Source organism: Rhopilema esculentum, chromosome 12, assembly GCF_057945365.1.
Source record: "Rhopilema esculentum isolate cy_ngs chromosome 12, ASM5794536v1, whole genome shotgun sequence".
Classification (NCBI taxonomy): domain Eukaryota; kingdom Metazoa; phylum Cnidaria; class Scyphozoa; order Rhizostomeae; family Rhizostomatidae; genus Rhopilema; species Rhopilema esculentum.
The window spans coordinates 4,878,617-4,906,353 of record NC_142826.1 but is presented as its reverse complement, the minus strand read 5'-3'; the positions used below and the strand labels follow the sequence as shown (position 1 = coordinate 4,906,353).

Genomic DNA, 27,737 nt, shown 5'->3' with positions numbered 1-27,737 from the left:
TTTCTATGGTCATATAAAGAATTCATTAGCACGCTATTGTCTCAAAATGAATATACTGCCATTTGATAGATCCCTCAAGGAAAATTTTCAAGCATCTAATACGAAAAATTGATTGATAATTTAATTTCATTGTATCATTTTATTTTTGTTTTACTAAAGCTGGCTATTTTTCAATTAAAGATTTGTTTGCTGTGAAATGCCTAGGCTACGAATGGAATTGAGAAACCAATTGCTGATTCTGTGGTAGGTATTTACACTTTTTTAACTTTCTTTGTTGCGTGCAATTTTTTCATTTTTTGATGTCGTAGTAGAATTAGAGTTTTTAACCGTCTGCATCTTTCTGAAAAAAACCAAATACAATGGCAAAATTGGAGATACATACCAACAGAAATGTTTGTTAAGGGCCCTTTCTAAAACTTTTGAAAAATGCGAGGTCCCTAAACTTTAAATATTTTTCTCATTTCTTCATAGACCATCACTTTATCTAAGCTTTTTAATGTCGAAGAAAATAAACTTTACATTCCCATTTAAGCACAGGACTGTCAATTTTCATTATTCTATGTAAGATAATATATAAGCAGTTGATATAAAAAATATTATACTTCTGTAACGTGTTGAATAAAGTACTGAAGATTGAAAGAATTCTCAAGAACTTTTCATAATAGTCCAACATGTTTTGAAGCGTTTATGAGAAACTCTTTAGCAGGAGCATGTTTAGAGATCCATATAGAAGTGGCTGGTGCATAAGGTCTTTTGCCTTGGGTACCAGACTCACTCTATATAAGATAAGAGAGAGTATGTTTCAGTGCGCCCTCTCCTCGTTCTGATGGCCCGATAATAACCAATCAGGAGCAAGTGTACAGATTTTTGTTCGTTCAATACAAAGGTCACAGCAAAACAATAAACGAAGCTCTGGTGTGAAACGTTGAACAGAACACAGCATAAATTATTGCTGGCGACTGTAACGATAGAGTTTGAAGACGCTGTTAAAACTGTACTCAAAGAACCCCCCAACGTTTCTGCAGAGCTTTGAAATAGAATTTGTTCTTTTTATTATTATTCGGGAATGAATTCTATGGACATTCAGCACAACTTTTCGTGAACTGCATTCCCCAAAATTTACTAAATTGTTGCATCTCGATTGATATGTTGCTCTATTTCAGAGCTTGTTGTGCTACGCGAGTCCTGGGACTCTTTTAAGCAAACAGCGTCTGGTTTAGCTAGTGCTTGGCACACAGTAGTTGATTTCAAGCCAAAAACTAGAAGTAGAAAGTCCATTATTGGAGCATTTGAGGAAAATATTTTCAATACCCCAGAACAAACATTCAAAATCAATGTGTTTCTTAAAACTGTCGATACTGTTTTGATGCAGCTTAAAGAAAGGTTTTGTGGCCAAGATCTGGTTACTCCAACGTTTGATATTCTTTTCCAAACCGCCTAGCTAGAGCCACCAACAAAGACATCTTGAAAGCATCAAACAACTTGCTGAGCCTGTATCCTAAAGATTTTACAGAGGAATTGGAATCAGAGCTACGGGCATTTGCTAACGAGCTTCGCGTAGAAATGAAAGGGAAATGGACATCTGTAGACTTGGCTGATTTGATGTTGGAATGTCGAGTCAGCTCTTCATTTCCACAAGTCTTCAAAGCTCTTTTTCTTTTTGCCACAATTTCTGTCACTGTAGCTACCGCTTAGAGATCTTTCTCGAAGCTCAAATTGAATGTCTTGAATTCATTGTGAAAGGGCCCCCAAGCAAAATATTCCTAAGGGCCCCAAACTGTTCAGTTGCGCCATTTTTTTACAACTTATTTGATTGGAATCTTTCAACAGAAAAGTCTATCATTACTGCATTAATAATGTTTAAATTGGCTAAAGTTCTTTCGAATAAATCCACCGGAATGAGTTAAATAAAGCGAGTCTGGTACCCAGGGTAACCATAAGTACATATTTTGCCGGTTTAAAGTACAATCTTAAAACAAGCTTGCGCTCAAGTCAACCACATGCCCTCGTCGGTAAATTCTAAGTAGACTGGGAAGTAAATTTGTCATATGAATTTGGGAACTTGGAACTGAATTATGACTGGTTATCACTGTGCCTCGGAAACCTAGCATGCAATGAATATTGAAAACATAATGGCTTTTAGGGACTATAAAGGGCTTTGGATTTTTGAAAAATCAGGAATGATTGCAATTTGGTCAGCAGCATGTTCCAGTCCGAAATTTTTACTGTTCTCATCAAAGTGTCCTGTCGCAGTGAATTTCGAAGATCTACAAAAGGTTTTTCTATTTGTTACTCAATGACAAAACTAGGTACCAAGAAAGCTAGCCTAGAAGGATTTAATATTTGATTTGTTTTCATCGCATGGATTACGATTTCGGAATGTTATCGAACTGCCAAATGGAAAATTGGCTTTGCCTGGAGGGATTGCAAAAATGATGACAAACGATAGTATTTTGTATAGCTATTATTTAGCACCCATACATTAAAAGTTGAAATATATATTCACATTACAAGCTGAAAATTTTTAATTTCCTTACACTTGCACGGCTTGTGTAGCATAAATAGACGCTACGCCAATGTTAGGCAGATATGCTCCGACTCCGATTATGACCGCCCTGGTCAAATCTAAAAACATTCAACCTTGTTCATTCACTGACAGCGCTTTCGCTGTCCTGATTAATATTCGCATTTTCCTCGCTTATGTTGAAAGATACAGACCTTCCCTTATTAGGCTTTTGGTCTAATGCAGCAACCTTCGGCTGCAACGTGGTGTCTGTAAGTTCAATATTCTCTGTGGTTTGAGTTTCTTCTGCTTTTGAAATCTTCTTTTTCCTTTCTTCCTCATAGAATCGCATCGCCTCTTTTCTGTTTGATCTAGCGTCAATTATATCATCTGTTGATAGGAAAATAATAAAATAGGTTATGAAATTTGTTATCTACCTGTGACCTATTATATAGCAGGTATCCATTACAGAGGGGTGTCTCTTGCGCAGAAGCTGCGTCCATGTACATGAGTGTCTCGGTATGAAAGGCATTTGGGGTGTGTTTGTTCCTTGGAAGTATCTATTAATAAATGCCGTCCCCGTTAATTGATTGCCAATCGTTTTCATAGATTACATCGAGTTCCTGCTCAATGAAATCTGTTTCGATACTATTTTGCTGCATTTACATAAATTCTTAAAGTAAACCCTGATTGGCTCTTTCTACCCCTTACTAGTTTTTTTCTCGATTAAACCGTTCCTCCTTTGTCATATTCTCCAAAATTGAGAGGAGCAGTGGGAAACATTTTTTCTACTGTTTCGACTGTCAAGCAAAACATTTTGTTCTTACATTCTTTTCCGCTTTGCCCTTAAATCGTTTATTTTGACATATGACTAGGGGTATTTCAACAGGTTATTTCTTTCTGAGCTGGCTAGAAAAAAGTTTCTTGAGTACTGTGAGCCACTATAAGAAAAGCTTAGCAACCTCAGTTGAAAACGTCTCTGATCATTTCATAAAAAAACTCAGTGATGTACCTTAACAAGAATCATACATTTCAGCCAAGTGATCAAATTTGAAACAAAGAGGGCTCTAAGTAGATATCAGTTGTACTGCAAGTCAGGATTCAAAGTTAGAGCCTTTTTAATTAACTTTAAAAGGTCATCTGGGTCTTCTTATTAGATCGTAGACCGTAATGCTATAAAAAGACCAGAAAAACGATATGCAAAATGACCAAATTTTGTAGGGGTTTGAATATTCCCCTGAATTGGGTCCTGCTAGAATTACAATCCAGCTTCTAATCAATAAGAAAGCTGTTAGAGGAATGTAAACAAAAAGCAGTTTACAAAATGATAAGACGCTTACCAAGAGTCGTATTCGGTTCTTTTAGGAGACCAAATGTTGCCAAGTGGATCGCCTTTCTTGATAGAAACCAAAATCCATAGCGGTATTGCCGTCTTGTGAGGGGGTAGAGCCATGGGTTAATGACACTTTGAAGGGAAGCTAGCCTAGCTGAGAAAAAATCGAGTCCTTCTGAAAATGGAACGCCGCTGATTGCCAATAACATTCGAACCTGCAAATTCAAGCAGCATTTGATAAGGGTGATCATGTTTCACGGTCAATTTTTGAGAAAGAAGAACTTGGTTAAGAACCAATTTTATGATGCTTTGAACAACGAAGATTTATCAGGATGACACCAAAGAAATTTACAATGCTTGCGAAAAGTACTTGGAACACCGAAGCTTCAGTAAAATTGGAAATCGCTCCAGGAATTTTTTTACCATAAAGAACAACGAAGCTAAAAATCTCTGATGATGCTGAAGTTGCCATTGTCTGGCGTAAAACTTGTGATGGACATAAAGATCTAGGCCAAATTTTATTTACAGTATCACTGCCTATGTTTTTGATTGACAAAAAAGTATTGTTCCATTTCGAAATCTTCCTTCGTTAAAAAATTATCAAAAAATGTTCTCATGCTATTCAAGATTTTGTCTATATTATCCGATTACAGGCCAATCGAACAAAGTTTGAATTGGATATTGGATAGAGTCGGTCAAGAAATCTAGTTTTTTATGTAAAATCGAGTGTTGGTGCAGTTCATTGTCGTTCACTCACTAGAAACAGTTACATCTGCCAACAGTTACAAGCTACATCTGCCCTCATTTTTTCGAATTTCGGGCAACATTTGGTACAATCTGCCTATACAAATTTGATAAGAAGCTTTAAACAGCTGATGCTTTTCTTCATCAGTCGAATTTTCATATCTGCAAGAACTAGCCATCAATAGCGTTGTTCTGTTTGACAAGGCGGGTAGATGATGATGGAGTAGCGTGAGGATGGAGACTTGGGATCGTAGCATCGTGTCAATATTTTGAAGTGTTCGTTGCAATAATGCATCTCCCCAGAGAAAGACAGATTCGTAGCATTTACTAAATGATAAAAAAATTCTGCTAGGGATGTAGTGAGGGGTTTTCATACATGGGTGTGCAACTATCAAATACTGCTGAACGGTCATCTAGACGCTGTATGTTTTGAAGCCTTATCAGGATGTCGACATTACGAGCTTTACAGGAATACCTCTATAATAACATAGAAAATTTCATTTCAACACTTATTAAAATATTTTAATTTCAACTGCAGCTTCTCATGTACAAACTTATTGTATTTTTTACTCAGTAAGGCTTTTGTTTTGACGAACTTTGTTTAGAGCTTTTCCTAGAATATTTTCTTCTTCATTCAAATTTATGTAAACTGTGTGATGTTTTACAGCTGAAAGCAAGGACGTTCAGGATTTTTCACTTGATGCCCGTCATTGAGAGATATGCATGAAAATACTTGCTGAGTAAAATAATTATGAAGAATGTTCAGATCTTCATTTAAATTTGAGCTCATCTCCACCTGAAGCAAAAATAGCTTGATGTTGATATTAAAAAACAATTGCTGTGGTCTTTTAACAAAAATATAAAACAATTTTTCAAATCCAGTCACCTAGACATTCAACTATAATTCTATATCTGCGGTCTTTTCTAGGCTCTTTTAATATTCATCACTGTAAAATTGGGAAGCTCTTTAAAATTTTGATGAATGCTCTCTGTTAGAAGCTGTGATAACTGTTATTTGCTCTGCAAAAAAACTCTTTGGGTAATCTTATAAAACTAAAGAATTTTTTTTGAAAAAGATTACTTGGAGACCGTTTACTTTTCGCACAATTTGAGCGATTGCAAAACACTGTTAGACTGGAGCACCTCTAACAAAGAGCCGTTGTGATGAAGTATTAAAGAGATGTGCCTCGGGATCATTATGAGACGCAGCGGGAGGAGGTTATTTGAAGCCTGTGACTTTTATGGGTCTTATCTAGATATGTATTTTTTACGGTCAAATATTCCCATGCATTACCAAACAGAACGAAACAAATAAAAAATAATTCAATATTTCTGTCAATCATAGCAGGAAATTCATGAATTATTTGTAATGGTTGGGAATTCTATGGTTGGGCCATCTTTGACCCATAATATATGGGTCAAATATGTTATAACTTAACCCAGTCAAAGTTTAACAATGGCTTACCAATTTAATATATAAATTCAAAATAACGAAGTCGTGATAAATACCAAAGCAAGGAGGACTACATATAATCATATAGTTTTTACAGACAGTCTCCTTCTAAAATATTTTGAATTTTGAAGACCGCGAGCATCGAAATAGAAATGTATCTAGAAATGCAGTAAAATGTATAATTTGGTGGAAAGGAACAATTTATCAGTTGAAAGCACTGGTGGAGAAATCGAAAAGACTGATGGGGAGTTTCCTCAATCTTGTTTGCTAACGAAATCAAGAATAGTGTCTTGGAATATAGTCAATTACAAAATGCATAATGTCTGACATCGTTTGAGTACTTAATTCTATGGTGATAGATTTGAGACTGTCAAGTACTATAATTATCAAATTTTGGTTGACATTTCCTTTAACATTCCATCTAAAGATAATATATTTTAAATTTTCTGATTGTGCATTTAAAAAAATAATACGTTTTGTATTGGTTTAGATATGCATCCTTTCATTGACTGCCAGTTGATGAGTGGAAATTTGTGTTGTTTCTTAGCCGTAACAAAGATTACGTTTTCCAAAAAGTTCTGGTTAACGACTTTACAGTCCTACTGAAGCTAATATGCGATCATATGAAAATAACTTACCAAAAATGGTAGCCAGCAAGCTAGAAACAATCCAGTTGCCATGATACTAGTTCTAAGTAGTTTCTTCTCTTGCTTTGGGCTTAGTCTTTTGTATGACTTTCTTTGTTTATAATCTGAAGAGGTATCCTGCAAAGTTTTCTCTTCTCTCTTTGAGACTCTAAGCGAAGGTTTTATCTTTTGAATCAGTCTTTGCGCTTGCAAGCAAACTCCAATGTTTGTAGCCACTACAAGCATTATTATAATCCCCAAAAAGCAAATATGCATTCCTAGTAGAACTGCTGATAAGGTTGTGTTGTGACGAATATCGAATAAGCAATAGCTTCCAGGGTATTGCAGCACATTACGACTCATGCCAAGTAATGGTAGCATGCTGACGATGCCAGTTACTGCAAACAGCGGTAATAGCAATGCAGCTAGTCTATATTTTCGTGTTTCATCGTATAGCAGATGGTCTTTATAACAGAATGGATATGACATTGCAATGAAACGATCCAGACTTATTAGAGATATGACAAGTATTGAGGCGTATTTACAAAATGTGATTATTGTGCTGTGGTAATCGCATGCTGTTTGGCCACCAATGTATTCCGCGTTGGCGTAGCTTAGAAGTGCCTGGGTGTATGTCAGTGGCAGGCTTGCTAAATCAAGTATAGTCAGTAAGAGGATCAGTATATTTGGGATGCTTTTACGATGCTGCAAGACTCTAGCGATGATAATAAGAACAAACGTGTTTCCAACTATGCCTATTAGCTCTGATATAAGAAGCGTAATACCGCCTGCCAACCGTAGTGACCTAGAGAGGTCTGGGTAATCCCACTGCCGCTCAATTGGCACCATCATCCAGAAATTGATTTCTGTGTTATAAAAAAAGATATCAACTCTATCATGTAGATCAATATTAAGTCTTTAAGACAAAACAGGCATATAAGCTAGTTCTTATAAATATATGCCAGCTAACTCACCCAAAAGTTATAGGAAGCATCTAACTTGTATTGTACACACTTCTTTTATAAGAGCGATTTTCTAAGAATCCAAGCATTAAATTTTGTCAAGAGCAAGTTAAGAACAAGCTGAAACTGAATGCCTTAGAATGTAAGAATTTAAGAACATTGTTACTGATGATATTACATTAATTACTGGTTTAATTTTTTGCTAAGGTCATTACAAAACCAATCCTTGAGTTATACACATTCAAAATTTATTTGCAGTAAGATGTTATCTCTTTAGTAAATTTAGGACAAATAAAAAACAATCAAGCCTCAATCTTTAAAAAAAAAGAATATCCAGCCTGAGCCTCAAGTTCCTGGTTCTTATAAAAATAGAATATTTTTCTGAAAAGGTTCATTACTTCTTATATATTTCTCAGCAAATATGAGACAACAACGTCGTTTCAATAAGAACACTAAAACAAATTGGCAAGATGGGCTACTAAAATGCATTTACTTTGTCTGCCAATTCAATAATCGAAAGGGATCATTCTTGTCATTTAATTTTCAACAACCTTGACTTAATCGAACCTAAGAACTATGACCAGAATAGACAAACATGTACTTGTTATTGTACGAATTAAGAAAGAGTTTGACAGCTATAACAGCCACGAGACATCAGACATGTGAGCCCATGGCATTTTTGATGTTAAAATGCTGGAATGAAATTAAATCCTTTTTGTCCCTATGTTACAACCTGATTTAATTGTTTAATAAAAAAGGACCCAGTCACACACATATAATTACCGACTTTTAACTGTCTGCGCGTGCGAGATTCAAACAACTGTTCTATGAGGGGGCCAAACGAGCGCAACATTGTTTGATCAAGCATGAGAACAAAGGGGATGTTTTACGAATTGTTTGATGGAAATAAAATTTCGTAAAACATTTTCAAACATCTTCGAATGTCTTCAGGCAGTATATAATATGATAGCCAAACGGATAAAACATATTTTATCCAAAAGTGTTGGATAATGTTAAATGCCGAAATCCAGCGGCCTAGGTTGAATTTGTTTACGTTTATACCACCAGTTTTGTACCATTTGATAAATGTTCGTATCTCGAAGCGTTTTGATATGATTGACCTTGTTGCAATTAACTTCTTGGTGAAGTCAGCACAGACTCACTAACTGCAATTGGAATTGCCAATGCTATCTTAGGAGTTAATGGTTTACGATAACGTGGAATCTCTCTTGTCCACGTGACCATAGCTCAACATAGGCTTTCCTGATTTGCTTGTTTGGTAATAACAATAATCTCTTAGAAGAAGCAGATAGAACATTAAAAACATAAGAATCAAGAAATGTTAATCCATTTTCGGTTCATATTTTGAAACTCGCCTTTAATGTTAATTTGTGGGCAAGAAACCTTGCTTGCTCCTATGGTTGGTCGTTAGTCTTAATCATTGCTAACTCTAATGTTATTGCTATACAAGATTACTAGAGATCTGCTCTTGAAGTTGTTTGCTTCTAAGTTTAATTCCTATTTAGTTTTTACTGTCAAAATTCAATTTGCTAAATGCTTTAAAGAAGAGTAGATCAAAATCGATGATGATGTTGACTGCATTTTTCAAAAGCTAAAGTAAAAGCGGCTCTTGCAAAAGTTGTCAGTACTAGAAATATTTTCTAACACTGCTGTTAGGATCGCTTATGCTGCGATCCTAATCTCACTGTTTTGATTTGATGGAAAATACAGATGGAGCTTTTTGTACAATGTTTTCCATTTTAGGGAGTTACTCACAATTTATGTCTGAGTCTTTGTCTGGCAATTTCAAAAGTGCAACTTTTCATCGCCACTGCATATTAAATATATTATATATTTTGCTATAAAACAGCTATTGATTCAATTTTTTACCCCGGGGGGATTCTATGAAACAATGATTAATTATCTTTAGATGGAGGATTGTTTTCAAAAGAGCAGTTTTACGAGCTGTAGGTTCATTGATATCGATGCAGATTTTTGGAATATATTTTTGCATATTGCTACATACTGCGTATTGCATATTGTTTGAGGGTGGACAATAGTCATCATTAACATCCAAATTTCAATGTGAATAGCTAGATTTCAATACCAGTTACTGGACTTGATTTTAATATTTGTAACAAGACCTCCATGTTAGCAGTTAAATCTCAATAATAATTGCTAGACCTCGTTATTATTGGCTAGGTTTCAAAACTATTGACTGGATCTCAATATTGATAGTTAGACCTCAATATTAGTAGCTAGGTATCAAAACTAGCGACTGGATCTCAATATTTGTAAAAATATCTCAATGCTAGCAGGTTAATCTTGATATTGATAGCTAGGACTCAATATTATTGTAATATTAGTAGCTAGATCGCAATACTAGTCACTGGATCTCCATATTTATAACAAAGCTTAGATTTTAGGTGTTAGATCTCAATGCTAGCCACTGGATCTCATTTTTTTGTAAGAAGACCTTAATAGTAATAGCCAAACCACAATGTTAATAACCAGATCGCAATAAGAGTGGCTAGATCTCAGTATTTGAAACAGAAGTAGCAGAAGATGTTCTTATTGATCTTTCGTCACTTTTCCTGTTTCTTCTAAACTAATGCAAATATGAGAAGTTAAGTGCAAAATAAGTATAATGAAGCTCGTTATATTCCTTTTCAAATGATATTCCAAATTGGACAACCATCCAAAAAGATGTTGGAAAAAACTCTTTCCTTTTTCTAATGCACACCGGCTAGAATTTCAAAAACTGGCTGCAAAGCATCACAATGCTTTAAGATACAGAATACAGGAAAACACATATTTCTGTGAAGGTTTTGAGTATATGAAAATGAATATGTATTCTTCACCTTTGTGAGTCTAAAGTAGTTGATCTGCACGTCCAATTATGAACTCCATCAAGTGTACATTTTAAATTCTGTATCACTTATGGATCCCAGCTATTTTATGCCCTATTTCTTGACAAATTTTAAGCAATAGTGACGCACAGCAAAAAACTTTTTTCAGGCATCAAAAACTGAAACTGTACTTTAAAAAGCATTGAAGGTTAAGAAAACCTTGATTTAACTAATTGCAAAAAAGTATACTTTGGACTTAAAAGGCCCAGAAAAAATCCCTTGACAACTAATTATCGATTATTTTTGCTTTTAATTCTAAAAGTTATGTTTTTCAAGCGAGTCAAGATAAATCAGTCTTCTAATTGTAATTTCTCAGTGATGCAAGTTATGAAGGAATTTCATAAAGTATCTGGACCTTTGATTCCAGTTTACAATTTTTATTATTTCCGAATACCCATAAATTTACAACGCTCTTACCTTCAGGTGCATCCAATACTTCTTATTATAAGAACTCGACACTTCTCCTTTAATTTGCTCTGCAGGACTTTTTTGCAAAAGCCAAACCTTAAGAGTTGCAGCTATTTTCGATCAAATGCACTTTATATAATCTTTGACGTCAACTGGCAACCATCTGCTAGCGCAAAAACGTATTCTGTCCTTCAATCTAACTTTAATAGATAAGGCTGTTAATTTGCTACACTATCGATGAGCTGAATATAGCTGCTATGTCAATACTACGAAACCGAGTTTAACTGGAGCATGTTTTGCGCGCGTAATCTGTCATTATGAATCATACTGACATATCAGTTATCTTGTCTGCATTGTTATTTTTAGTCCGAGCCAAAAAATTCATAACATCCTGCTATCTTTCGGCATTTCCAATGTGAGCTACCAAGATCTGTTCAGCAGACAATGAGCTCGAGCTGCCGCACATATGATCATAAGGTTATCCGATTTTCTGCAAAATACAGGTGGTTTTATACGCTTACGCTTATACTAGATATACATTATTCATTAGCTATTTCCAAATTTAGCTGCTAAATTAAAGCTATTGGCGGTCACCACTAGCCGTAATTTTGAACTAAAAAATCGAATATTAGGCACAATAAATTGAAAGAAGAAAAATTACGCAAGATGACTTTCTCCAAGATGTGCTTACATAACAAAAATATTTCGGCTTAAAAAAGATTCCAACGTTTTAACTTACGAGCTCAATTTAGCAGCCCGCCATGCCTTTGCAGTAACAACTGCATTTAAAGTGCAATAGACATTTTCAGAATTAACAAATATATATGACTCTCATTTGTTACAAATTTTGAGGCAATAACGAATGTATTACTGTTATAATGCCTGCCTCATCCTACCACAATGTCTAGTCCTTATTGCCCATAATTATTGCCCATATTTCTTTCATTTACAGTGACATTATTTACACGTAGCAAGTCACGAGCCAACGTGTCATAAATTTGACAAATAATTTCTTAAGCAACGTGCATCTGTCACATTATAAATTTTTCCAATTTTCTTCAAAGGAACTCAATAAAAGCATCCTGGTTATTGTAAAAAAGAACCCATTTTAGGCATAAAATACATAGTGTTCATACAGTAAAATTGTATTCCACGTTGGACACTTTGATGAAGTTCTTGTTCTTAAGTATCCCAGACAGTAGTGCCGAAAGAGATTGCTTGAGTGGGTGTGTTGGGAAGTTGTAAAGGGACGTAGTTAGATATTGGTCCAATCTTATGTCCAGCATGTGCCTAATTCATTACTAACGCGTGTCATCGGTATATGTTGAAAAATATGAGTTTATTTTTGGTTGACCAGCGAACATAAAAAAACGGGCTAAGCTCGAAATGTCGTTAGTTAATTCGTTATTTTTTCCTAGTAAAATTTTACTAATCTTCCTGTTTATACTCCATTATATTGTACAGCACGCAAACTAGTATAAAATTATAAGAGTCTCTTATTTATTTTGCCCTCTTTCTGCCATTCTGTCTGATGGAACATCTTTCATGGGCGAGGAAAATGACCTAGACATGCAATTAAGGCATCTTAAAAAACCTTGTCAGAGACAAAACTAGGTTAGAAATATGCTAACGAGTTTTCTAATTTTTTGCAGGTCAGTAGTAACAGAAGGAAAAATGTATCCACGAGGTCAGGTGTTATGTACAGGATACAAAATGCGGTAAGAAGGTAAATGATGTAAATGTTCAGTTTTGTTGTAGAAAATTTGCTTGTAACTACTTTATCCCATCATATGACAGAATTCGAAACTAATCTGTACTGAGCATAATTTCAGACTTGCAATGCTTCTGTACTAAAGTCAACTCAACTCGGTAAAATTCGAACTCTCTAGGGGATCGTAAAATGTTCAATTTAAACAATTTTTTCAAAAATCGTGGATTTTGTCACCGTTATTTCTAAATATCCATCTTATAGCCTTTATCCATATAATTAAAACTTGCATAGCAGCAGTTGTAAATGTAATCACCAATATGCACTGTATTGACTGTACGGCCGGGGGGAGGGGGGGGGGGGCAGATCAAGATTCCTCGAACTTGGCAGTCTCATCAATTCGACATATTAGGAGGATTGAAGTACTTATATCAACCCCGTGTATTTTTGAAAATTCGGAAGTTCGATTTACATGAATTGGAAAAAGTTGACTTTATAGTTTGATAGAAACAAAATAACTGCAAATATAAATCAGTTGTAGCCCGTGAAAAAGAACTAATAACCGCTTTCTACTAACTTCAAGGGTACTTTCCAATTAAGGAAGAACATGCATACTCGTAGTATCGGCAAATCAACCTAAAAAACGATAAAACCCAAAAAATTTGCCTAACAATATGTTCCTTTATCTCTGTTTCACATATATTCTTTTTTTCTAAAATTGCAATTATCAACTCTAGTAAGCTATCTAGCCTCTAATTACTGAGCAATCCTTACCATAACATTGCTGCAGCTGCTTTTTTTCTATTAGGCTTGCGTAAGAAACGACCGAACTAGACTAAATGATTCTATGCACCAGGAAATACTGATATAAAACGGGGGAAAACTTTAAAAAAGATACGAAACAACTTCTTTTCTTCTGCTAAGAAACAACAATAAATCACAAGCTTTGAATATTTTTGTTGATGATTTAGATTGAATTTCATCTTACTATTTTCTACCACGAAAATCCATGAAGACAGTCACCATCAATTTATCATTATCATCAGTAAATGTTCGCACGTAAACAATTTCTAACTAAACACTTGTCAGTAAGACAAGGGGACGATGGCACTGATCTTCGCTCACACTTGCCAAAAGAGATTCTAGAGATTTTATTCTTGAAACTTTGAATTTGAATCAGCATTGAAACGATCATTACAAAAAGAGCAAGGTTAAATTGGAGATACAACTATGTTCTTTGGAAAAACTGGCTGGCATTACATCACAACATTTTATAGACAGAAGCTGATGGCGTTACACAACGTTCAATTCTGAATTGACAGAAACGGAATGAATGAAGACACCTTTATCGCTTAAAAGTCATTCAAAAAGTTAATTGGTAGTATTTACCGAAAAATAACTGCGACTAGGTAACATTTAAACGCAGTGTCTCTCTCTAATAGGAACAGTCAGCGGGAGCTACTAATTAAATTCACACCATAGCTTGATTACACTTTTTCAATTTAGCTACTATTTGCCATGATGAATGAAAAAACATAATGAATGGGTTTGTGCTTAGAAAAATTATGTTTATGCACTAGAAATATCAACAAAGAAAACATGGTACACGAACGAAATTTCTTCAAATGAGGATATTAAGGTCTATTCGAATTTGTTAGCGGTGGTCAAACTTCCCTGCTCCCTGCAAACGTATACTCGATCTAGTTGGCACCTTTTTGTGTTTTGAACATTTTCAATACAACATTTGAAAATGTGTATTAGATAATACCGTTGATTTGAAAACGATTGTTGAAAGGGAAACAAACACATTGGTTACGCCAAACTCTTAAGCCAGCTTAGCTTGCCTTTTTCGTAGCAATAATTTTTATCACTAAAATAAGAGTTTAAGACATGGGTGTATAAAACAAAGAATAAAATTATGTCTGCTACAACAAAGAAGTGCAAATTTCAACTTTTCATCATCATTTTTTTCAAGTAATGAAATTAATCTTTGCATGTGGTGTTTTGATACAAAGAAGTGATGTGTATTAAATCAAACAAACGAACTCAGAAACATGAGAAATAAACCATTTTCTTAGGTAGAATTATTGTGTTAACACAACAAACTTGAGTTTTTGTAAACGCTATTATATGGTCCTAAATTTTAAATGTGCAATGAGGAATACGTTTTTGAAAGCAGGTGAAATAATGGTATGCTTTTTTACCTCTTTTGTCTGAAGACATGATGCGAAACTCGATGTTCAAACCAGTAGGACTAGCATATATGATCGTCTTTTCACCAGTCAAAGTATGCTACAACATGTTATGTAAAAATTCATATGCGATGTGATGAAATCAAGAATCTTCTCTACTTTGATGTTAATTTTGACACTCGTCACAGAAACACATGCTTCTTTGTCGCTAAAAACAGTTGCCAGGCATTGCCTTAAAATGAAAGAAACGGTCTTGTTTTAAATTTTCGGGCTGATCTCTCACCAGGGCGGAATCTAAAGTTGTTTCCAAATATCTCAAAGGTGTATCCCTCGAGTTCAAATTCAAACAAATTGTTGTTTTTTGGCACCCCTATGAAGGAAAGATAAATATTTGTACACACGGGAAGATTTCATTGCTCAAAATACCAATATCAAATTGTTAGGACTTTTATTTGTCGAATATATGCACTAAAATCGCATGAACATAAAAACTGATTTAAAATGTAGAGTGGAATTTCTGCATATATTGTATTATGCATAATTTAACTCTACTTGTATACTTTTATTTTTAAATATTGTTTGCTGATTATTCAGTCTTCTATGTCGGCCTATTTATCTTCAAAACGAAATCTCGACCCGAGATGCTGGATAATGCTATCGGAACAATCTACGGCAACGACGTTCTCTATAGAGCTTTTATCTCTCTTGTAAAAATGGTTGCATGTCGAAGCGACGCGATGTGAATTTAAAAAAAAACACTCTGACTACGAAAACACTTAATTTTACACAGAGGAAACAGTTTCCGCTTGTTTTTTATTCCTTTACTTAGGATAGAAGTTTCAAGCAAAACCTTATAAATCTACGTAGAACACCAATTCTTTCCTACATTTTCCTTCTTTCCAAACTTCTACAATTTTAACTGACAAAAATTATCTCTTTGAAACCATGCGACTAGATTCCAACTCTTAAAAATCCTCACAGATGCTTATTCTTAACTACTGGTGTAAAGTCAAGTGAACATACGAATTACATATCAATTAAATTAGTACCTGTAGTTGAAATTTCTGATTTTTGAAGCTAGTAAGTAAACTAAAAATCCAAATTATGATTAAATTGTCAAGAAAATCTATTGAACTTTTAACTCACCACTAACTTTATCGCTTTGTGTCACAATGTAAAACATGTTTTTTGTTTCTTTTAGAACGATACCACAGCTCCCAATATACGTTGAGCACTTTGACTTCGTTACTAAAACAAAAAATATACCTATTTTCCACAATTGTGGTGCCAATTTGTAATTACTGCACTTAGTCGGAAAGGAACTCCAAAATGCTGCGTCAAGAATCAACAGGTAATTCCACTGAGCCAAAAGACTTGATGAAATAAACGAAAAGCTTTGACTTCAGCCCCCCTTCAGCCCCCTTCAGCCCTAAAGATTTTACCATAGCAAAGAGATTGGTTTCTTCTGTTTCAGCTTACAAACGTACATTAGAGCCGTTAGTTTAAAAGTTAAATTTACAATGCCCAGGCAATTCAGTAGCAATATTTTCCACAATGGTGCTGCCCAGTTGCAATAGCTTCAGAACCATTGCTCATTAAACTGAGCCAAATAACTCAATAGAATAAACGAAACATATTTGGGGCGTATCCTTATGATAAATATATAAAAAGCTGGGAAAAAATCTTGGGACAGCAGATATAACAAAAAAATTTAGTTTTTATTTATAATGAAATTATAAACAGGTTGGCTTAGAGAGCTGCGCCTGTTTTGATTCGTCTTAGGATCAGAAAGTACTTTCATAATACATTTGGGGGTATGTTTCAGAAGATGAAAAAACTACTCTAACTGAGCCGTATTCCAGTTCTAACAGTGAAAAGCATGGTATTTAACACCCCTAGGACAAAAGCCCACCTGGAGCCAAATGTGACTTTTGTTGGTACAGAGAAGATTATCTTTGTTACCCATATGGTTGATGTATTTAATTTTAAAATGCTTCATATTATTTCGCTCTCCTGTTTAGCAACCCATTAAGTAGCCTGCTAAGTATTCAAAAGTGGCTTTAAAAAAAGCGATTGTCTAAAAACAAATGAAAGTTTTTTTATTTGCATGATAATTTATCTATGTTTAGTGTTTCTTCAATGTTTGCTAATTTCAAAAGCAATTTTTGAATTTGGTCGAGTACTTATTTGTTTGGTCTTTGACAGCATGCATGCGGCCTGTCGTCTGAAGAAGGCAAATGTCACAGTTAAAACTTTTTGATATGAGCCAATTAGGACAAAATAAAGCACTCTTGATAATTATTAGGCGTCAACAAAATACTTTAAACACAGTGTACCAACAGTAATTAACTTATTTGCTTCCATCAAAGCTAAGAAACTAACCCTTTTTACAGAATTCTGAAATTTGAAAATTCAATTATTACAGAGTCTGAAATCAAAATAAGACCTGTAGCAAAATGTTCACAGTTCAGTTTACCTTTGAGTAATGCGCCATGATAATCTGCCTTCAGTAATTTGTTCTCAATTGATTTTATTTTCCTGGAAATGAAGTTTGATATAAGAAAAGAACAGTCATAGCTTTTTCTTAGTTAGAAAAAAATTGATTAGTTAGAAAGCCAGATGCTATTACAAAATATACAGAATTCTTAACATCTTGCTTTTACTCTGGAATGATGTTTGGTGTAGCAGGTACACTATAACGCTCTGTTTGCTCTTATGCCCGCATTTTTCTTTATTTCTCATCCACAATGCACTTGCAATCCTATGTGTAAAGTGTACCAAATATAATCATTTGATAACCTCATATTATTAAAATTGCCAATGTTGGCAAAGACCATGATACAACTTTTGTTTGGGGGGCAGCCCTGATAAATAAGTGAAAAAACAGCCATATTTCACAAAATAGAAGTATTTCACTTATACTGCTTAAGTTTTTTGAAGGGTCCCCCCCAGCCCCCACGGTCTCTCGGTCCTTCAATGTTGATCTCTTTAAGCTAGGTCTTGGTAGAGCATATCACTTTTTATTACTTGATGAAAACATTGGACTTATGTGTTTTATTGCAAATGAACAAGTTCTTTAAAATTCAAAAACGTATCAAGCACTGGACAAGCTGATAATGAGCCAAATGAAACTTGATCACTACTTACAGTGAAGACTGTCCTCTCAGTCCAAGTAAAGACTTCATATAGTCATTCCAAAGTTTATTCAATGGAACATAGTTTTCATATCTAAGAAAAATTGACAAAAATTCAATTTTAATGACTGCATATGTATGTAAAGTACAAAAAATACACTGAAAAAATGCTTTATTGTTTAAATACCATTTTTTTTAATTTTAATAGAAATTACTGTATTACTGGTCTGTCATAAAGTGCTCTATGTCATATAGGCAGTGCTGCGCATGCTTTAAAGTGTAAATAACAAGATAGTTCTAAATTTTTCAACTCCCAGTTTCATGCTTAAAGTGACCATTAGCCAACTGTTGTTTCAAAATTTTATATAGCTATCAGTAGACTTAATTGATTAAGTAAAAATTGGGCAAATTCATAAGAGTGTCAGGAAAAGATTGTAGATTCAAGTTCAAATGTAGTTAAATTTGTCATGGAGAGTTTCAATCCGCTTGCTTGACTGTCCTTAAGTTTAAGCTTTCATCGAAGGGCAAAGTTGCCAGAGTTGCAACCTCCCTAGTCCATGAAAAACTGGCCTGCACCAGGCAATTCTATTGGGAACTCACACATTATGTTGGGGAGCTTTTGCTGAATTTTTTTTGGCTTAGAAATACTTTGTTGAAAGGTTAAGTGAAATTTAGGATAAGTACCAGCTAATATGGAATAAATTGCCTTACTACACTACAAGGATGATACCATAGAGAGCAAAAAATATATACCTGATGACCAATATATAAAGTAATTATCACAACAATTATAATACAACAAGAAAACTTATTACAGATACACAATGTATTCTGAAGTAGAGACTGATGTTGGGGAGTTCGCTACTGTATTTTAGAGGTTTTGCAGGAAAAATTTGATTATCTGCCATAATAAAAGAATACTGACTAAAAACCAGCAAAACAAATATTCAAACTTCAAATGAATCATTTATGCTAAGATTTAAAATGATCATATGGAAGTTTAAAATTTGATAAATCAGAACTCACTTTTGATTTTCTTCTGGTATTTTACACAAACCAAGTTCCCTTTTCTGCTTTGCAGAAAGACCAGTAACTCTATTTTTCCGCTTTATTTTGACTTTATGAATAGGGTCCACCATTAAAGGTTTTAGCTTCAGCTGTGTCAATAGTCTTGACTCTGTATCATTTAGAGTCTTTTTGAAAAACTTCTTTACATACTTTTCAGAAGATGTATTCAATGGCTGGAAAAAGCAGATTGCATCAAGAAAACCTTAATATATAGTATACATAAAAAGTTACAAAATTTTAAAATAAAGTAGTAAAGTAAAAATGTATCTTTTCAGTTTCCCAACATTTGTTTCAATTTCCAAGCATGATGACAAGTAGCAGTTATTTTGTGGGCTGACAGTCAATGTAAAAAACTATGAGCAATAGAGTGTAGGTATGAAATTAAAAAGTTAGATTAACTAAGTTCTTGCAAGCTTCTTATTCAACATTTCTGTTCTACTTTTAGGATATCTAAAATTGTTTAGTAATACCTGCAAATCCTCTCTGAAAACTGTAGGAAGTGATGCATATATAGATCCTGTTTAAAATAAATTAGTCAACTGAAAAATAGCTGCTTCCACACTTCTCAGTAAAATTTTTCAAATTCACGTAATTCAGCAACATATTTACAATTTATTGATATATCGAATACATTTTAACCAAAGATATATTGATAAGATGTACAAAGTTAAATATTGACCAATACAATATTCTCTATCTAATCAAATTTGCAGTAAGTTGCCTTGCCCAGGACACAGAGAGAACCAAAAGTTTGTCAAGCCCAGTGCCCTGTCTGGCGAATGAGTCAGGTATATACTAATTACTTTCATATAGACTGCTGCTGCATTGCATGGTTGAAAAAATATACCTAATTTAAGATTAGATTCAAAAGATTAATTCTCAAGACAATTACTTGTTGTGAAACAATGAAGAAGTAACAATATAGTGTTTTCACAGATTAAAAGGCTGCAAGACATACAATTGCAACATTCATACGAGCTATTTAGCCATATGCTGCTTTGACGTGAATTGCTTTAAAATTTGGAATTATTTAACATAATCTAATCCTGAACTTGAAGTAAGATAAAAAGTTAAGATAAAAATAGCCATTTTCAGTTTTGCTTCTACGTAAATTGAATTTTTCCGTACAGCGTTTGAACTATCATAATGAAAAGAATATTGTAAAGAAATAACAGAATATTGACAATAATTATGTACCTGACATCTTATCGTGTTTACCTGGCAGCCATCATCATTTCACGAGAAATAATTTCTTCATTGAAATTGTGGTTGTTGCTGCTATTCAAGAGCAGGACAGGAAAATGGAACTGAATTATATAGGCCTGACGATTCTGACGATTCGCTCTGACGATTCGCACGGAAACCGCTGTACAAAGTATCATCAATAACTTTTAGTTTAAAAGAGATATTAAGTTTATTTTTGTTTTAACAACATATTTAAAGATTGTTTAAGAGGAATTTAGCATTTGGAAACTGAAAATTTCGTAAGATGTATTAGTAAAGATGTATTAGTAAGATGTATTAGTAAAATTTGACAATTTTCCGACATTAATCGAAAACTGCGTATCGAAGTATCAAAAATAACTTTTCGCAAAATCACCACAGGATCTTCAATCGAGATTTATTGGAAAGGCAACTCGATATTCTAGAGGAATTTGCATGTTTCGACTCAAAACCTAGAGTTTTCCAGTAAAAATATGCCCTCTGAAAAACTTGCGAAATTGAGCTTTTCAAGAAAATCGAGGGTCAGTGTATCAAAAATAGCTTTTCCCCATTGACAAAAATCAGCCGGATTTTTACGTTTTTCTAGCATCCCAGCAACATTTAAGAGGAATTTTGCATCTACAAGCATATTGCCACCGAGAAAGTTGGGGAAATTTCCACTTAAAGTTTGGCACTAGAACAGCCATCTTGAAAATAGGCCATTTTTTACGGACCGGCAAGTCGTCAGTTTTGGCCAAAAAACCGGCCGTAAACACGATTTTTCAGAGTTTGACTGTTATTTGATAACTGATCTTCATAAAAATCGATTTTTATCTGCATTATTTCTACCCTGTCTTGAACGGGGGCCATGGGTAGAAGGCGCAAACTTTGCAATGTTTTCTTATGAAAACCACCTCATGACTTTTATCTAATATTTTCCCTTTGAAGCATTATTCAATGATTTATTAACAAACTGGTTAACATATGATCACTGTTTGTCACTTTAACTGTTATTTCAAATACGTTTTGCAGGCAACAAAGCTTTTTCGAGACATTCAAAAAGTATGAAATTCTTGCCTTAGTTCATCTACTTCCTGTCTAGAGGATCGTGCGATGCGAGGGGCTGTCTGACGATTCGAACGAAAACCGCTCATCGGTGTATCAAAAATAACTTTTCTCAGAATCATCACACGATCTTCAATCGACATTTATTATAAAGGCAATTAAATTTTCTAGAGGAATTTACAGGTTTCGACCTCAAATTTGCAGTTTTCCCGTGAAAAAATGGCCTCTGAAAAAATTGCAAAACTCGTGTTATTTTAAAGAAAATGGAGTCCGTCTGACGATTCGAACGAAAACCGCTCATCGGTGTATCAAAAATAACTTTTCTCAGAATCATCACACGATCTTCAATCGGCATTTATTATAAAGGCAATTAAATTTTCTAGAGGAATTTACAGGTTTCGACCTCAAATTTGCAGTTTTCCCGTGAAAAAATGGCCTCTGAAAAAATTGCAAAACTCGTGTTATTTTAAAGAAAATGGAGTCCGTCTGACGATTCGAACGAAAACCGCTCATCGGTGTTTCAAAAATAACTTTTCTCAGAATCATCACACGATCTTCAATCGACATTTATTATAAAGGCAATTAAATTTTCTAGAGGAATTTACAGGTTTCGACCTCAAATTTGCAGTTTTCCCGTGAAAAAATGGCCTCTGAAAAAATTGCAAAACTCGTGTTATTTTAAAGAAAATGGAGTCCGTCTGACGATTCGAACGAAAACCGCTCATCGGTGTATCAAAAATAACTTTTCTCAGAATCATCACACGATCTTCAATCGACATTCATTGGAAAGGCAACTCAATTTTCTAGAGGAATTTACAGGTTTCGACTTCAAATTTGCAGTTTTCCCGTGAAAAAGTGCCCTCTGAAAAAATTGCAAAACTCGGGTTATTTTAAAGAAAATGGAGTCCGTCTGACGATTCGAACGAAAACCGCTCATCTTCAATTTCTCAGATTTTTTTCAGAAGCCATTTTTTCACGGGAAAACTGCAAATTTGAGGTCGAAACCTGTAAATTCCTCTAGAAAATTTAATTGCCTTTATAATAAATGTCGATTGAAGATCGTGTGATGATTTTGAGAAAAGTTATTTTTGATACACCGATGAGCGGTTTTCGTTCGAATCGTCAGACGGACTCCATTTTCTTCAAAATAACACGGGTTTTCCATTTTTTTAGAGGGCACTTTTTCACGGGAAAACTGCAAATTTGAAGTCGAAACCTGTAAATTCCTCTCGAAAATTGGGTTGCCTTTCCAATGAATGTCGATTGAAGATCGTGTGATGATTCTGAGAAAAGTTATTTTTGATACACTGATGAGCGGTTTTCGTTCGAATCGTCAGACGGACTCCATTTTCTTTAAAATAACATGAGTTTTGCAATTTTTTCAGAGGGCACTTTTTCACGGGAAAACTGCAAATTTGAAGTCGAAACCTGTAAATTCCTCTCGAAAATTGAGTTGCCTTTCCAATGAATGTCGATTGAAGATCGTGTGATGATTCTGAGAAAAGTTATTTTTGATACACTGATGAGCGGTTTTCGTTCGAATCGTCAGACGGACTCCATTTTCTTTAAAATAACATGAGTTTTGCAATTTTTTCAGAGGGCACTTTTTCACGGGAAAACTGCAAATTTGAAGTCGAAACCTGTAAATTCCTCTCGAAAATTGAGTTGCCTTTCCAATGAATGTCGATTGAAGATCGTGTGATGATTCTGAGAAAAGTTATTTTTGATACACCGATGAGCGGTTTTCGTTCGAATCGTCAGACAGCCCCTCGCATCGCACGATCCTCTAGACAGGAAGTAGATGAACTAAGGCAAGAATTTCATACTTTTTGAATGTCTCGAAAAAGCTTTGTTGCCTGCAAAACGTATTTGAAATAACAGTTAAAGTGACAAACAGTCATCATATGTTAACCAGTTTGTTAATAAATCATTGAATAATGCTTCAAAGGGAAAATATTAGATAAAAGTCATGAGGTGGTTTTCATAAGAAAACATTGCAAAGTTTGCGCCTTCTACCCATGGCCCCCGTTCAAGACAGGGTAGAAATAATGCAGATAAAAATCGATTTTTATGAAGATCAGTTATCAAATAACAGTCAAACTCTGAAAAATCGTGTTTACGGCCGGTTTTTTGGCCAAAACTGACGACTTGCCGGTCCGTAAAGAATGGCCTATTTCTAAGATGGCTGTTCTAGTGCCAAACTTTAAGTGGAAATTTCCCCAACTTTCTCGGTGGCAATATGCTTGTAGATGCAAAATTCCTCGTAAATGTTGCTGGGATGCTAGAAAAACGTAAAAATCCGGCTGATTTTTGTCAATGGGGAAAAGCTATTCTTGATACACTGACCCTCGATTTTCTTGAAAAGCTCAATTTCGCAAGTTTTTCAGAGGGCACATTTTTACTGGAAAACTCTAGGTTTTGAGTCGAAACGTGCAAATTCCTCTAGAATATCGAGTTGCCTTTCCAATAAATCTCGATTGAAGATCCTGTGGTGATTTTGCGAAAAGTTATTTTTGATACTTCGATACGCAGTTTTCGATTAATGTCGGAAAATTGTCAAATTTTACTAATACATCTTACTAATACATCTTTACTAATACATCTTACGAAATTTTCAGTTTCCAAATGCTAAATTCCTCTTAAACAATCTTTAAATATGTTGTTAAAACAAAAATAAACTTAATATTTCTTTTAAACTAAAAGTTATTGATGATACTTTGTACAGCGGTTTCCGTGCGAATCGTCAGAGCGAATCGTCAGAATCGTCAGGCCTATATAATTCAATGAAAATGGAGGACAAGTCAGAGATAGAATGCATTATGTTTTGTGAATTCGATCCCATAGCTGGGCCAAGAATTGCTTACCAATCACCTGAAGAATTTATAAGCAAAGGCCAGTTTGATAGTATTGCACCTTATGTAATTACAAAGCCGCAACTTCAAGGTTGTCTTATCACACTGAAGGCATTCGACTATAAGTTTCTAGGATGTTCAGTTGGAATCGAGAGCGCGAAATACTCGAGAAATGCCCTACTATTTAATGTTTGTTTTGTGCTGGACGAAGAAATTTGCACGGACAAGTACGAAGGAGTCGTCAAAAAATTGGTAGCCTATTTGAAAACTTTGGAACAAGAATCCGGATTCATTTCCCAAGAAGAAACTAGAGGCAAAATTAAAAATATGTTGGCTGATATTCTTTACGGGTTAAATCGTAAAGGCGAATGCAATATAAAGATAGATGGCTCAAATACAATATTTCTCAAGCTAGTTCAAGGCCAAGGGCATCCACCAACAGTTCTGGATCATCATGTCCCATTGTTATTATGGGACAGGAGAGAAATCTTAGCATCACATTGGGACCTCACGTCACAACAGATTCTGCAGTATATAAATGAGTCAAATCATGTTCAAAAAATTGCAGCAGTTGCTGATATGGACTTGAATCTTGTTCGATCTGCAGTTCAGACCCTGCTTTATTATGGTGTAATAACTCTGATACCAGTGTTTTTGTATTCAAATATGTATGCATTGAACCCTGAGGTAAACAGATTGTCAAGAGACAAAGATCTACAAGCAGAGTGTGTGAAATGGGTTGCAGAAATGCAATCAGATCTACCTAAGTTTAGAGATGTATTTATGTTATATTGTGAGATGGGTCCTGGAATGACAGTCAAGGACCTATGTGCAAGGCATGATATGGCAAGTTTAAAAATCAACCCAAAATTTCTTGTACAATATGGGTTGATAAAAAAATTTATCCACAAACTGAATAAGTATCCAGTACTCGTATCAGAACCATCATCACAAAAATTAAAAAGTATTGCGAAATGGCTCAATGGTAGTTTTAGTTGTGATGAAATTATTTGTAAAGTCTATGCTATGGGAGAGATTATAAAGTACCAAGAACTGGATCTAATTACTGATGATGATCCAGCTGTAATTAATATTTGGAAGTGATATTTGGAGCAAAATCTTTGTACAATGTTGTCTGTTTTCGTTTTTTGTTATAAAAATTTTGCATTTTTTATACCTGATATTTTTGCCTGTTGATTGTTATGTTATCTAGAAGGGATGAGGATGAGAGTACCATATTTTTATGGCACGCCAAGTATGAAAACATCTGAAATAAGACCAATATTTAAACATCTATGTTGAACTAGAGATTCTGTCAGTGACCATTCCTTTCTCTTTGGTAGGCGATAGATGAAACTGGAAGTTCTGTCTATAAAGTTTTATAGGGGGTTAGATGCCTAACAAAATATAAAACATACAGGTGTTATGTGCATTGTGGGTCCCTATTTTCAGTGACACTTTTACAGTGTGACTTTTCACATCTTAACTCTATAAATGGTTCCTTTTTTCTGTCTTCTCCTGGAAGAACATTTTCTCTCTCTATTGAGAGATTTACACTTAGGGCATAGAGATTCAGCCAAGATGGATTTCTCTAAGAAAAGGGTATAATTTACAGAATTTTTGCAATATGACAAGGGCATAAATCTGCTGGAGGAAAACCTACTTATATTCTCATGAACCTCACAAAGGTTTATAGCCAGAATTGATTGCTGCCTTTCCCCAAAAAGATTTTATGCCTGCTCTTGTTTTGTAGAGATGATGATATTGATTTTTCTTGGCTTATTTCCCCATATTTCCTCAATTAACATTTTCAAGGCTATTAAAGTTTGAATTTAATGTAGCATTAATTAGATAGTGTTTATCATTTATTAAAAGATGCAATAATTGCACTTAAGATTTACTAGAGACAAATTTTTGATAGAGTGGCTAGTTGCTTTTGGATAAATGGATTTTGCGTAAACCTTGTAATGTTTATGAAAAGTTAAATATTTAGACCATGAAGTTAAAGATTCTAATTAATAATTTATTGGCATTTTCAAAATTTGTCAAGGTCAAGACGAAATCTAGGTATACACTCTTGGTTTTTTTTAGTTATGAACAAAAGATCTATCAATAACATGAGAATTAATAACAATTCCAAACATAAGACTCAATGTTACAGCTCAAGATCTAGATATGAATGCTAAATCTTCTTTGTTATCTTTATCTGAAACATGAACATCTTCCGCTGCTTCTTCTTTGTTAAGGTCAATTAATTTGTCTTAAATTTTCTGAAATTTTCTAATAAGGTGCTGCTCTGATATATATTCGGGGTTTGTTAGAAGGACAGGTTAAGTTCCATCTTTGAGTGAAAGGGAACGGTGTTTATAAGAAAGATATTTTATAGAAGAATCGGTGTTTATAAGGGAGAATGCAAATGTTGTTTTACTTTTAAACTCATGCCTTTGTTTTTTATTGAAACGATAACAGCCTCCTGAGTATATCATTAGATCGAATTCTGACTTTATATATCGTGTCAATTAACAGACTACAGGCACCGCGGAGCAGGGGGGCTGGGAGGGACTTTAGCCCAATATTTAGTACTTAACTACCAGTAAAGCCTTTATTTATAAGGTTTTAGCCCCCCCCCACTTTTTTAGACCCCCACTTTTCTCAACACTCCGCGGTGCCTGGAATAGCAAACTGAATGATACATAATAATAGTGAGGTGTATAATTGTTAATGTAGATTAATAAACATGTATTATAGTAAGTGTTTTACCTTAATTCAAAGGGATGCTTTTCTAATGAATTTTAAAATATAAGATAGCTGTATAGAACTAAAATACGTATTGTCACTCCCAATACATAAGCCATATTCTAAGACAACACGGCAATAACTTTTTATAACAGTGATACTTTACTGTTATGTTTACTTTACAGGACAACTGCTTGCCAATCCGTCTGCTTGTCAAAGAAACCAACAAACAGAAATGTCTCTAGAAGGATCATGCGCATTGACGACTGAGCATGCACGACTGAGCAAGATAATTAGCCTGAGTAGGCATAGCTAGAAATTGTACCAACCTTAAATAAAGAAAGAAAAAAGACAGGGATTGGTCATTCAACAAAAGACTTTCTCTTGGCAGCAACAACAGCATTAATTAAGAGCTTCGATGATACGTCATTTTTGAGTCGCCTAGTAGTTTTGTTTGCTAAACAACCTGCTGATATGTAATCAGGATTTTTCACTTTTTTGTGTTTCGCATCCAAACAATTTTGTAAAAGAGAAAAAAGAATGACGGGTTGATCACTTGTTTAAATATAATTTGCATACGGAAATGAAAATAATATTATTAGGTCGTCTTAGCCGATGAAATCATCGCTTGTTCAAGAAAGATGTTCATAACAACCTAATAGAAATGGCTAAATGGATACATTATTAAAATTTATATCACTTTCTATTTTCCTGAGGCAGTTTTTGTATCAAATCTGCCACTTTACTAGTACCGATAATCTAGGATTTATGTATGGTTTATGTCTTGGATCAATTATCCAACTTTAGGATTAGTTTATGTCCTGTGCATTTTATTGCAGGT

General features: G+C 34.4%; 3 protein-coding genes and 1 long non-coding RNA gene across 6 annotated transcripts; 2 read left to right on the top strand and 2 right to left on the bottom strand.

Annotated features, from left to right (window-relative positions):
• The first annotated feature begins 184 nt into the window (after nucleotides 1–184).
• Nucleotides 185–27,205, top strand: LOC148958712 (uncharacterized). Its single transcript, XR_016144478.1, has 3 exons — nucleotides 185–243; nucleotides 12,591–12,656; nucleotides 27,082–27,205. It is a non-coding gene; the product is annotated as an uncharacterized LOC148958712 (long non-coding RNA).
• Nucleotides 2,452–11,802, bottom strand: LOC135681258 (prostaglandin E2 receptor EP4 subtype). 2 transcript variants are annotated; one of them, XM_065195629.2, is made up of 4 exons: nucleotides 10,948–11,802; nucleotides 6,672–7,525; nucleotides 3,844–4,051; nucleotides 2,453–2,893 (listed from the first exon to the last, which is right to left on the bottom strand). In XM_065195629.2, the coding sequence occupies exons 2-4, from the start codon at nucleotides 7,509–7,511 to the stop codon at nucleotides 2,646–2,648; spliced, it is 1,296 nt and encodes a 431-aa protein (XP_065051701.2). In that variant the 5' UTR covers nucleotides 7,512–7,525; nucleotides 10,948–11,802; the 3' UTR covers nucleotides 2,453–2,645. The 2 variants fall into 2 exon arrangements, with proteins under 2 accessions (XP_065051702.2, XP_065051701.2); XM_065195630.2 differs by lacking the exon at nucleotides 10,948–11,802 and having other exon boundaries at nucleotides 2,452–2,893; nucleotides 6,672–7,595.
• Nucleotides 13,898–20,339, bottom strand: LOC135681261 (ribonuclease P protein subunit p29). Of its 2 annotated transcripts, none has more exons than XM_089111861.1 (7): nucleotides 20,238–20,339; nucleotides 19,511–19,557; nucleotides 18,999–19,213; nucleotides 17,987–18,066; nucleotides 17,315–17,383; nucleotides 15,985–16,086; nucleotides 13,898–15,208 (listed from the first exon to the last, which is right to left on the bottom strand). In XM_089111861.1, exons 1-7 carry the CDS (start codon nucleotides 20,242–20,244, stop codon nucleotides 15,072–15,074), a joined length of 657 nt encoding a protein of 218 aa, XP_088967987.1. In that variant the 5' UTR covers nucleotides 20,245–20,339; the 3' UTR covers nucleotides 13,898–15,071. The 2 variants fall into 2 exon arrangements, with proteins under 2 accessions (XP_088967987.1, XP_065051705.2); XM_065195633.2 differs by having other exon boundaries at nucleotides 13,976–15,208; nucleotides 17,315–17,376; nucleotides 17,986–18,066; nucleotides 20,238–20,337.
• Nucleotides 24,057–25,307, top strand: LOC135681259 (GATOR1 complex protein NPRL2). The gene has a single exon (XM_065195631.2). The coding sequence runs from the start codon at nucleotides 24,092–24,094 to the stop codon at nucleotides 25,262–25,264; it is 1,173 nt and encodes a 390-aa protein (XP_065051703.2). The 5' UTR covers nucleotides 24,057–24,091; the 3' UTR covers nucleotides 25,265–25,307.
• Nucleotides 27,206–27,737: the final 532 nt, after the last annotated feature.